General features: G+C 32.8%; 1 protein-coding gene across 6 annotated transcripts in view; it reads right to left on the reverse strand.

Annotated features, from left to right (window-relative positions):
• TBC1D12 (TBC1 domain family member 12) overlaps positions 1 to 12,690 on the reverse strand; it is an 81,001-nt gene that overhangs the window by 12,953 nt on the left and 55,358 nt on the right. For all 6 annotated transcript variants that reach the window (XR_011436791.1, XM_005602359.4, XM_023642245.2 and 3 more), the window contains 4 exons: positions 10,858 to 10,940; positions 8,797 to 8,914; positions 7,474 to 7,580; positions 2,668 to 2,748 (listed from right to left, as the gene is read on the reverse strand). Coding sequence is in view for 5 of the 6 variants with exons in the window: in XM_005602359.4 (XP_005602416.4) it covers positions 2,668 to 2,748; positions 7,474 to 7,580; positions 8,797 to 8,914; positions 10,858 to 10,940 (389 nt within the window). In the remaining variant the exon portion in view is untranslated. The remainder of the gene's footprint in view (positions 1 to 2,667; positions 2,749 to 7,473; positions 7,581 to 8,796; positions 8,915 to 10,857; positions 10,941 to 12,690) is intronic.

Genomic DNA, 12,690 nt, shown 5'->3' on the forward strand with positions numbered 1-12,690 from the left:
TGGCCAAATAGACTGATGTGATAGATAGGATCTGGAGGAGCCTGAACATATATCTCATTTTCCTCCACGGGACTTGTGCTAAGTGCTAGTGTAGCAAAGAAGGCTGAGCTGGAAAGGCAAAATGAAATCACCAAAAATCACATGGTCCTTGGGAGAGTGTCTCAGTGGAGGGAGGAGCCTGCAATCAAAATAGGACAGTCTTCCCAGCAAGAAATTTGAAACCCAAGATGAACTAAGTCTATCTAAAGCTGCAAACTTGCCCCAACTTAGCTCAGTTACTGACTGAATTACGGTGATAACCCAAATGCCTAACAGAAAAGAGCATGCTTCCTCTGCAGGGGAAACATCACTTTCAGTTTATACATTCTTTTTATACATAATGACTGACAATTTAAAATTTTAAAGGAAGCAGGAAGATATGACTTATAATCAAGGGGAAAAACAGCCAATAGAAGCAGACCTGCAGATGATCCAGTATGGGAAATAACAAACAAGAACATTAACTGTTACAAATACATTAAAGAAAATAGAGGAAAAGATAGATGGAAATGTATGAGATTGAAAGATGAAGAATTTCCGCAGAAAAATAGAGTCTACAAAAAGAACCAGGTGGACATTCTAGAATTAGAAAGTAAAATATCTGAAATTAAAGAGTCATTGGACAGACTTAATAGACTGAATATAGGAGAGGAGAGGATTAGTGAACTTGATTATAGGTCAGTAAAAATCTAAACTGAAGTACAGAAAGAAAAAGAATTTTTAAAAAAGTGTAAGACTTGTGGGACACTGTTAAATGATCTAACATACATGTAATTTGAGTCCCAGAAGGAGAGGAGAGATAGAGCAAAAGTAATATTTGAAAAGACAGTGGCCAAAAAGTTAAATGACAACGGCAAATTATAAACAGCCAGGAAACAAGAAATCAGTAATTTAAACAAAACACTGCTTCTCATTGGAACAATTCTTCATTTACATTCAATTAACTGCTTCTGAAGTGAACTTTTACCATTAATTATGACAAAATGTCTCAGAAGTAAATGCTTATAATTTTAATTTTTACACAGGCATACTTTGTTTTACTGATTCACCTTATTGCACTTTGCAGATACTGCATTTTTTACAAGACCTTCTATTAGCAAAACGATAATGACTTACTGAAAGCACAGATGATGGTTAGCATTTTCTATCAAGCAAATATTTTAATTAAGGTATGTACATTGTTTTTTTTTAGATATAATGCTATTGCAGACTTAATTGACAACACTATAGTGTAAACATAACTTTAATATGCACTGGGAAACCAAAAAATTCATGTAACTCACTTTACTGTGATACTGCAGTGGTCTGGAACCAAAACCACAACATCTCCAAGGTATGCCTGTACTTTCAATACTTCATAAAAATGGGTTTTAAAAAAATCATCATTTTTTTGTAAGACCATGCTAGTATAAAACTTCTTACATCTTCATCTTTGGACTTTTAGTTTCCCATAAATAGCTGACATAGCTATCAGGTCTCAGGATGATACATACATGAACCCTTCTGGAAATCAAGTCCTCTCTCTAACCTTGTTTAGTCAACTTTCCTCACCCTACTCTTCACTTTTCTAAAACAGAAAAAAGAGTACTCAAGGAATTTAACAGAGTTGTTTACATACCCATAGAAAACTACTATGAAATATGTACCATTTCTCTATCCTAAACCATGTTCATTTTTAGAGTTTTCCTTAGAGGCCAAGAGAATAGGGTTTGCTTTTCTATGAAGTAGAACAAATATAGAAGGAAAAGAGATTGGCAAACAAACAGCCTTTCATTATTCAACAAGAGATGGTTGGATAAATTTACCTAAACTTGGGGGCCGGCCCCGTGGCCAAGTAGTTAAGTTCGTACACTCTGCTTCAGCAGCCCAGGGTTTCACCGGTTCGGATCCTGGGCGCAGACATTGCACCACTCATCAGGCCATGCTGAGGTGGCATCCCACATGCCACAACTAGAAGGACCCACAACTAAAATATACAACTATGTACTTGGGAGATTTGGGGAGAAAAAGCAATAAAAAAAAAAAAAAGATTGGCAAAAGTTGTTAGCTCAGGTGCCAATCTGTAAAAAAAAAAAAAAGCTTTACCTAAATTTAATAAACTATGATGACAGGAAAAAAAATTGTTCCTGTTTTCTCCAAAATGAGGAGGGGGAAAAAAAACTGATAAAAGTGGATGGAAAGATGGGGTCTATAAGTGAATTAAATAAACAAAGTTTAAGGCACAATAAGAATGATAAATAATATATCAGGAAGCGAGTGAAAGTCAGTGAGTGAGGAGACAGGAGGTCCCAAGTGAGTTGTGAAGATCATCTATCTTTAAGTTAAGCAAGAGTTGGCCCAAAAATACTTCACACCATTAGTCTTACTGATGTAATTAAATCCTGGACTCTGGAGTCCAACGATCTGAGTTTACATCACAGCTTCACTGCTTACAAGTTAACTACTCTGAGCCTCAGTTTCCTCTTGTATTATTCAGAATAATACTACCTACTTAAAGGGTTACTAACATCAAGGAAGATAATGTGTATAAAGCAATTTCTACAGGTCCTGACACATGGTAAAAATCACACGATGTCTTCAGTAACTGGATTTTCATCCAAAAATTTTTATTAAAAAAAATAACCACACCTTCTGTATTATTTTCTGAATTCGTTTCACTGAAGCTTTTCCACCGTTCTTTTGCTCTTGAGAGGAAGATTTCATAAAGTTCTGGGGGAAAAAAAGAAAAAAAATTCATAAATAATAGGAAAGAAATATATTCACATATTTTTATTTTTACTCTTAAAAATACAGAGAAAAATCCTATTTTAGGTCAGGTCTCCCCTTATGTAGCAGGCATCAAAAATATGGCAAATTGAAGTACCTGATTTTACCAAAACTATCCGTTACACAACCAGAAAGACAGCAAGTAAAAATACTGCAGAGTGGTCATCCAAATAGCTACAATACAGAATATAAGTAAAAGGAAGGAACAGATGCTTCTGCTAAAGGAGTATCATTGTGGAATAGCAGAAACAGGATTTTTTGGAGTCAGTCAGACCTAGATTCAAATTCCAGCTCTGCCACTCACTACCTGTGAGACTTCAAGAAAGTTCCGTGATCACTGTGGAACTTCGCTTTCTTTATCTGTAAACTGGTGAAAAATAACACCTGATCTTGGGGTTACTGATGATTAAACAAGATAATTTACATAAAGCTCCTGAACCTTATACACCTTCAATTAATGCTAGTTCTTGCTTTTCTTCCCTCTTGAAACTGGTTTCTCCATTATGATATTGCTGTCTAAAGCTACCTAAGCTATCCACCCAAAGCTACCTAAACTTCACACATTTGGTCAGCGGGTCTACATACAGAAATCTCTACCCCTATCTTTTTACTTTAAATGCCTAATCACTTTTTGAGATTATCACTCTGTGCTTCCAATATACAGGATCTCATTAAAACTTTAAGAACAGAAGAGATTGAAAGTATTTTCTCAATTCCCAAAATTTAATTGTCTTTACTTCCTAACTAACCATTACAGATATTTTAAATTACATAAATACAGTAAATTTCAATGACAGAACAGCAAAAACTATTTCTTGCCCAAACACTAACATTTATATATTGCCCAAAATATCAAGAGTAGTTTTTGTTTCCATTAATCTTTTTGAAAGAATTTGTTTTTAAAGGTAATACTGAATAGGATTGTTTTCAAAACTTCGAACAGTACAAACAGTATAGAGTGAAAAATAAGTTTCCTTTCCTCACATGCAACTACACCTATCAGAGCTCTAAAGATGAAAATACGCATGCACAAGTATATATAGAGAGATATAATATATATACATAGATAGACAGATATCTTCCTTTTTTAAAAAAGAAAAAGTGGCAACATATTACATGCACTGATCTGCATCTTGCTTTATCATATTGGAAGTTGTTCCATATTAGTAAAATAAATCTGCTTTAGTTCTTGTTTTTAACAACTGCACAGTATCCCAGTGCATGACTGTACCATAATAAGTATTCTTATATTGCCAAGAATAAGATCATTATAAAAAAGCTGACTAGATATATTTCAAACAGACCCTTACTATTCTGATCTCTTCTCCCTTCTGTTCACTTTTCATTACTACTAATGGTTTGAAAAGAAGAAATTTAAAAAGAAAAAAGAAATGGAACTTAAAACTTCTATTATTTGTGCCCAATTCTATCAATGATTTAAGAGGTGAATATAATTTTAAAATGTAGATATATAATTTTTTTGCAGTTAGGTATCAAATCGAAGTTTGCACTTTTTGATTTCAAACTGATTCCATGCCAGGTCCAGTTTCACTATTCTACTCAACTTTTAGAAATTTCGTGCAAGAAGAAAGGCTCATCAAACAAATACATCACTTTGGGAAGCCACAAAATTGATACAATATAAAAATGTGGTAATGCATTTCAAAATATCAAAGGACATCTCGCCAGGGAAGATTTATAGCGCTTTTCTATAAGACGACGACCTGCATCTCAGTTCATTTTCATGCTTGACTGCACATGTCACACTTATTTAATTTTCTATCTACAAATGTAGAGCTTGAAGCAAAGATGTACCTTGGACCCTAACTTTGAGATCAGTGTATGTTTCACTTCCTGATTTTCTGACAACGATGATACTATATACACTCTGAGCAAATTTCACTTTCACTACAATTTTATATTCACTATCACAAATAAGCGTTAGAACAATCCTTTGAGATAGCTAATAATCTTATCCTCATTTTACAGATGAAGAAAACTAAGATTTTTAGATGTGAAGTAATTTGCCCAAGGTCACAAACCTAATATATAGTGGAACCAAGATTTGAACCATGTTTGACTGACTTTAGAACCCTTATTCTTAGTTGCTATTCTCTATTGGTTATAAATTTTATGACTAAAACAAATGCAACAGGTAAAGAGTCAAACTAAGCTCACTGAAAGTAAACAAGATTATCAAAAGTAAATTTACTTTAATTGAAGTTTAGCTTCCTTCCTACCACTAATGAACAAGAAGAGAATGAGTACCCTTCCATTCCTGAATACATAATTATTTAGTAGAGAAAGCCTAAATTACTTTGAAAATAAATGACCCAGTTATGTTTTACACTTTACAAATTTCTAGCTTAATAAAGAACTTTTTGATTACAGTATCAAAAAAAGCCAATAAACCAATATTTTAATGTCTAAGTTATCAGGATACCTAACATTCTAAAGCCAAAGTGCTCAACAAAACTTCAAAGAGCCACCAATACTTCATCACCTCATCTGTAGTCAAAACTGATTGCATGATTCTTGAGATTTTAAACAACTAGAATACATTCAACAATCCTTCATATGAAGGATTTTAATAATCTAACTGAAAGTCTGACTATAGGTAAATATATTTCCTCTTAATCTGTTCCAAACACAGAAGGCAAAAGAAGTCTTTGTTTTATTTGGAGAGAACACTTAAGTCACGTAGAATGTAACTTTTTCTAAGCTAAATTAAAAACTCTTAATTCTTCCTTTAAATTCTATGTTTAAAATTAAAAACAAAAGTTTGGTTAAAATACCATGTTCATTACAGGATATTTGTGAAAATAATTTTAAATATCATACATGATCATGCTATTCAAAGTTGGCATCACTTTTAAGACTAAAGATAAACATTTAGATTTTTGTATAATTCTCTCCAGTTATATATAATGCAGATTGTTGCTATGAACATCTTTGTAGAAAAGATTTTTACCCAATATTAACTATTTCCTTAGAGTAGATTCTTAGAACTAGAATAAATAGGTCAGATGTTATGGTTTTTGAGGCTTTTGCTAAATATTTCTGACATTTTTATTCCTACTGAATGTGAATAATTCTCATTCATTTTAACCACTTTTAATGTGAGAGACAAAAAACAGTACCATGATGTTCTTTAAACATATATGTCTCTGATTTACCTATCACTGGGAAAATGGTTAAATAAATTATAGTACAGCCAAACTGTAGAATACAGTGTAGCTATAGTATGTATAAGGTACACTTGTATGTACTGACATGGAAGGATGTTCAAGATAGATTATAGTGTAAAAAAAGCAAGCCATAGAATAATCTTATGGCATAAACTCCTTTTTGTGGGGAAAAAAATAAAAGGAAGAAAAACGGAAACCTTAAAAATTATCACACTTTTACATATATACAATGGAATACTACTCAGCCATAAAAAAGGACAAAATCGTCCCATTCACATCAACATGGATGGACCTTGAGGGTATCATGTTAAGTGAAATAAGCCAGACAGAGAAAGATGAACTCTGTATGACTCCACTCACAGGTGGAAGTTAACATATAGACAAGGAGAACTGATCCGTGGTTACCAGGGGAAAGGGGGAGGTGGGGGGAGGGCAGAAAGGGTGAAGTGGTGTACCCACAGCATGACTAACAAAAATGTACAACTGAAATTTCACAAGGTTGTAAACTATCATAATCTTAATAAAAAAAATAATCACACTTTTTTATGTGCAAAGAAAAAAGATCTGGAAGAACATACACCAAATTGCTGACTTGTACTTATAATAGGATCAAGAGCAAGAGTTTGATCCTATTAGGTGGAAGAGGGAGGAAAAACATACAGTTTGTACTTTACTATTGCTTGACATTTTTTCAATAAATATGTAAAGAAAAATTTTTAAGTAACAGTAACAATATTTTACATTATTATACTAGAGTTCTTAAGTCTTTCTGTGGTGCCATTGTCTAGCATTGTCATTATCACTCAGACCGATTTAGTACCTTTCATTATTAACTCTTTTATATTTTCCTCTATTTGATATTATCCTAATTTTATTTTTATTTTTTTAATTCATCAAAACTACTCTACATTTTATTCTTATCAAGTTTTAAGAAGCTTAAGAAAACCAAACTACTACTCCTTGAGACTCTTACTTTTTTTTCTGTTTTTCAAACTTTAAAATTTTCAAATAAAAACATTCCAAGAGTGCTGGTTTGAGCACAGATGTAGGAAAAGAAATTTCTAGCCTTCCCTTAATATTTATGTGTTTATTATATTTATTCAAAAAATTGAATAAAGGGGAAACCTTTCCATAATTAGATTATTTTACTTTTCCTTGCATATTTTTATTATTCATCCACTGCTACCTAAATCCCAGAAATTTTTGCAGTTACCTAGCGTTAATATATTTGAATGTCAAGAATATTATTGATGGTTGTAAATTAAAGGAAAACCCACAGATCTTATTTATACAATATGAAATATAGTAACTTACTTATTAAATCATACCAGATTTTAGAGGGAGGTGGGGAATGAAGCATGCTCTTAAAATGACACTATACATGGTAAAGCCTTTTTAAACAGCCAGTCTACTAATCTGCTTTGTAACTCTGGAGATGGCTATTTGCATGTGTGGGAAGAACTGAATATAGAATACAAACCAGGAGTGATATTTAGTTCATTTCCTACAGCTAGACTCCAAACTTTCCCACGAACACTAGGGGGCAATCCCTGCCACCACAATTCTCGAACTCTTCTCGTACTACGCCTAGAATTAAAGGGGGAGAAAAAAGGAGAAAGTTACTTTTTATACCAAAAATACTAGTTGCATGATGGTTTACCTAGTCTATGGCCAAGGGATTGAATGATTTTTAAGAACATAGAGACACATTCTTTCCATTGGGTTCACGCTTTAGGCAACAAAAGACTGAAAAATATATAGTACCCTAAAGGAGGGATGATAGTAATTTAAAGGGAACTGCCTTCTATAGCTGCCATTTACACTAAGAATACAATGAAAGAATCAAAAATCTGTGGACAGATAGAAAAAACAGGATGAAAGAAACATAAAAATTTGTTGTCAATTCAGTACCAAAAACAAAATCACAAAGTATTTACTATGGGTAAGGCTCTAGTTTTTGAGAGGCAGTGTAGTCTGCTGAAAGTGTGGGCTTTAGAGTCAGAAAGACCTGAGTTCAAATGTGGTTTAACCATTCATTAATTGTATAACCTTGGGCAAATCACTTAACCTCTCTAACCTTGAGCTTCCCTATAAAATAAGTGGGAGTAAAGGTTCTAAGAATCAAATACCATTACTTATGTAAAGAGCCTAATATAATATCTGTCAAACTGTGCCAATATTCAACAAATTCCCAATGCATATCCTACACTAGGCATTGCAGAAGACATCACCTACCCTCCAGTCTAGAGGGAAGACAAGGCATGTACAAAAATATTATCAAGAAATAAAAGGCAAAGTACAGCAAGAAGTATATTAGTCTCAGAGGATAATGGGACATTACAAAAAGGAAAGATCACATATACCATATTCTCTTGATTATGAGAGAAGTACATTGAAAATCACTTTAATATTCAACATTTAATAAATGCATCTCACAATAAATGTACACATTTAATTTATTCTTTGCAAAAACCTGCTATTACATCAATAGTTAGAATTAAGAAAATACGGTAACTGAGGAAATTAAAAGTTTCATAGATCAGCTAGTATTTCAGATACAACTCAGAGAACAGGTGAGATTCTGACAGGCATAGAAGGTGGTCAGTAAGGGAAGTGGGTAGTAGAGACTAAGGGATTTATAAAAGCAAAAGTACAGAGATAAGGACAAAATTTTTCAGACCTTGATTAATAGCATAATTTAGCCAAAGCATAAGATACATGCCAAAAGTAATAAAAACATAGAATTGGAAACATGAGATCTTTGGAAAGAGAATGGAATTCAGGAAAAGGCTGCTTTACTTACATTACTTCCCAATTGGGCAGTATTTCATTGATCCAGATTACCATTGCACTCGCAATATTTTCTTCCTGTTTAAATCGTTCTTTCATTATTTTTTTTCTTTTATGTGCTTCTTTAATTTCTGTTTTAAACAAGTAAAAATTATTTCAATACAAAACAGCTAGATCAGAACACCCCTCTCCTTTTACCTAAGCCTACAAAAAAGGGTTTCTCAAAAAGAATATTCTGATAATAGGAAGGAAGGAAGGGAAGGAGGGAGTGAGAAGAGGAAGGAACAAAGGGGAAACAAGGAAGGAGGGGAAAAAAGAGAAAGCAAATAAACTTGATTAACCTAATATTCTACAAAAGTAAATGAAATAAAGGTCAGAAAAATAATTTAAATAGGTTACTATATCACATATTCTATTTATACTTAATCAATGAACTGAAATGTGTCATGAATTAACAACTACGTAAAAAATAACTGCGAGCAACTAACCAACACCTGTTTTTCATAAAAGGGGTTTATGAATTTCCTCACATAAAACCACATGACATTAAAAAATGATTCTGCCAATAGCACTATTATGTGAACACTTTTTAGTATGATATTTCACTTTACTACTTAGACTAAAATTAAAAAATCCCCATAACACGCACATACTCACAACACCCTTCTGAAAATCAGAAGTCACAATTTCAGAACAAGAGATGCTTCAAAAATAGAGAAGTGAGTAATATATACACAGTTACATATAATTTTACAACCAGTGGACATTTCAGAGATCAGCTAGCCAAACTGTTTTCTAATTGTGTTTCACATATGCCTCAGAAACCATCTTAAAAAGCAAGGAGGAGGCCAAGCAAGCAGCTCCACTTTTTTTTTTATGTATTCAGATTCTATGTAAGATTTCTTTGGAGAGGGTTCCACTGCTTTAAAAAAACTGTTGACAGAAGGTCTTGACAGCCTAGAGCAAGGTGACCTGCCCCACCACACACCCTTTACAGAAGTGAAAACTAACATTAGGTCTATCTAGAGTGTCACCATCCAGGTAGTGTCAAACTGGATTAAAGTTGTGACCTTCTGATTTCTCAATTAGATGTTATTTCTGTCATATCCTGTTGTTAGGATCTTATCTATTTATCAATATCTATCTTAAATATTAGTCAAATAGTAAAGTCAGAATGGAAAGTCAACCAAAATTTGCTGAGAATGTTAGAAATATTTTGAATTCTGTATAATAAAATAAACTTAACCAATGTTTAAATAATTAGGCCCTTTAGAAAGAGATAAATGGCCTTATGTATCCTAGGTTTACTATAAAGTTAAAGAATTAACTTCATTTCCAAAACAGTGCCACAAAGTAGAACTGTAGACCATTATAATATCCCTTAAGTCAAAAGAAAAAATATCAGTTGTTAATAAGGCATATGTCTAAAAACATATACAGTTGTGTAGTATTTTCTAAAAATGTATCCGAAACTAACAGTGGTTAGTAAATAAATAAATTATCCTTATGTTACATTTTTGGTTGGAGAACAAAATCAATGAATAAATGTATGAATTTACACACATCAGAGTACATACATTTATATGCCTGTCCAAATGATACCACTGGGACTATAGAGAGACTTCCTAAGTCACAAAAACAAATTTTAATTCCAAAGCATATTCTCAAAGCCATATAGGAAGTTTTCTTAAAACATTAAAATTATTAATTTACAAAATATCTAAAGCCTAAAACCTTTAAAAGAAGTGAATTTCATGGACAAAATCTTCATTTATAAATTAAAATATGAGTAGTCCAAGATTTATGACTACAGTTACAAGATCCCTCATAGACAGTCTGCTGCCTTTCTCCTCATATTAGTTTTGTAAAAGTACTCACACAAAAACTATGATCCCAGTATAGCATTTTATTTATTTTTAAGAACAAATTTAGTTAGAAAAATAAGAAATCAGCATCGTGTTAAAGACAGACTTGATTAATTTTACCATCTACCTTTCTGTTGAAATAAACCAACAGGTTAATTTCCTGTTGAAATCAGTAAATTAAATATACCAATTGGAGTTAAATTTGATACCTCGTTTTTTAGCCTCAGCCACCATCTCATCATATTCTTGTCGGTGACGTAAAGCTTCTTCCATAGATTTGGCAGGAAGATTTCTGGAAAAAAAAAATTTTAAGTCAATTTTTAAAAAACTAACCTTTAAATGTAGTGACTTCTTCCTTTTTATAGCCAGATACAAAGAATTTTGAACCTAATCTTCTTATTTCATACATTAAGAAAGTAAAAGGTTGAAAAGAACTCTGCATTTTAGAAAAGATCGAAATCCAGGTTGCTAATATTTACTAAATATACGTTATATAGTTATACGTCTTATTATTTTTATTGTGATTTCATTTTGTCGAAAATGAGTATTTATATATATACTCTAAAACAAAACAGTACACAAATAATAACTGGCTTATTAATTATTCTACATCTTGGTATCCCCTTCTTCAAATCATCATAAATGTAAAAACTCTAGTATACAGTAGGTATTCAATAGTTATGCTGCGAAGCTTAATGGCCCATATTGTAAATATCCTACCAATCTTCGATAGTTTAAGGAAGAGCAGAGCTTCAGCACTACAATTGCTAAGTAACTATGGGCTACACTGTGAATAAGGCATAAAAACAAATACATATACTGACTTCTTTTTGTTTTTCAAAAAAAAAATCACTCATTTTGTAGTCATCTGTTTCGAGAAGCAAATAAAAAAAGAAGATTCCTCAGTCTTGAAAATCAAATGCTGAGTGAATATAATCAATCAAGAAATATTAAACACCCCACTCAGCACTCTTACTCACCATAAGAAAAACATAAGTTTTATTCCTATCTCTTATGGAAGTGTCAATTAGTTACGTGGTCACGACAAGAAAGCACTGATGAATATCTAAGAATATCATGCTAAAACACATAGTATAAACATTTCCTGCTTTTTTCCAAAGGTATCACAAAATAAACTTTGTCGTCTTTCACTTGTATTTTTAAGGATTTCTACCATTTTGTTTGGTACTAATGTTTATAATAATTCAGTGAGGAAGCTAGAAAAGAAAAGGAGCTAGCTCTATCTATTAGTGGTTTAAAAAAATAGTTCTATAAGCATCAGTGATTGAAAAAATAGAAGAGATTCATATCAACACAATCGGCTTGTATGGACCCTTTTATCTTCCTGTTCAAGGCTGTCTTTACTGTGAGGTGGATTAAGATAGGAACAAGCAGAGAGAAAGTTAACAAAAGCATGTAACAAATTATTGTAATTCCTATATTTGAAATCTTCTGAGACTTCAGATGATTAAATGCTATACTTGCTTCATCTGTAAAGAAGTTTCAAGTATAAAAACCTATGAAGTTGATGATTCTGGATGCTTCGGCAAATTACAGGGGCTAAGAAAGGAAAAGTAGCACCAATTCACAAACTCCTTTTGCAGGGGGAAATGCCTCCTCTCTCATATTATCACTCTGGCCTCTGGAAGAGGAAATTTCCAATATCAATTCCATGCTAAGGAAAAACTTCTGCCTCTTTCCCCACCCCCTCACAGTTGTCACCTCATAGTTGAAGTAGTGGTGCTACCAGGACCTGGGTGCATTCAGAAACAGAAGAAACCTACAGATTACACAAATCTCCAGCTTCTCAGCCTGTGAATGGATGGATGTTAGCTGGCTCGAATCTGCTAAGAGAGTATTCTGAGGGAGATAAAGCAGAAAGTGTCCTTTAACACTCACGTTGCACCCAGGTACTCTCATCTGGCTTTATCCTCAATAAAATTAAATTTTTCCTTTTCATCTATTCTCTATTATGTATTTTCACTTATTGAAGAGAAGGAAGGAGGAGGGATGACCGATTAGGTACCCCAATGTTCCAACAC

The sequence above is a fragment of the Equus caballus genome, chromosome 1 (assembly GCF_041296265.1).
Source record: "Equus caballus isolate H_3958 breed thoroughbred chromosome 1, TB-T2T, whole genome shotgun sequence".
Classification (NCBI taxonomy): domain Eukaryota; kingdom Metazoa; phylum Chordata; class Mammalia; order Perissodactyla; family Equidae; genus Equus; species Equus caballus.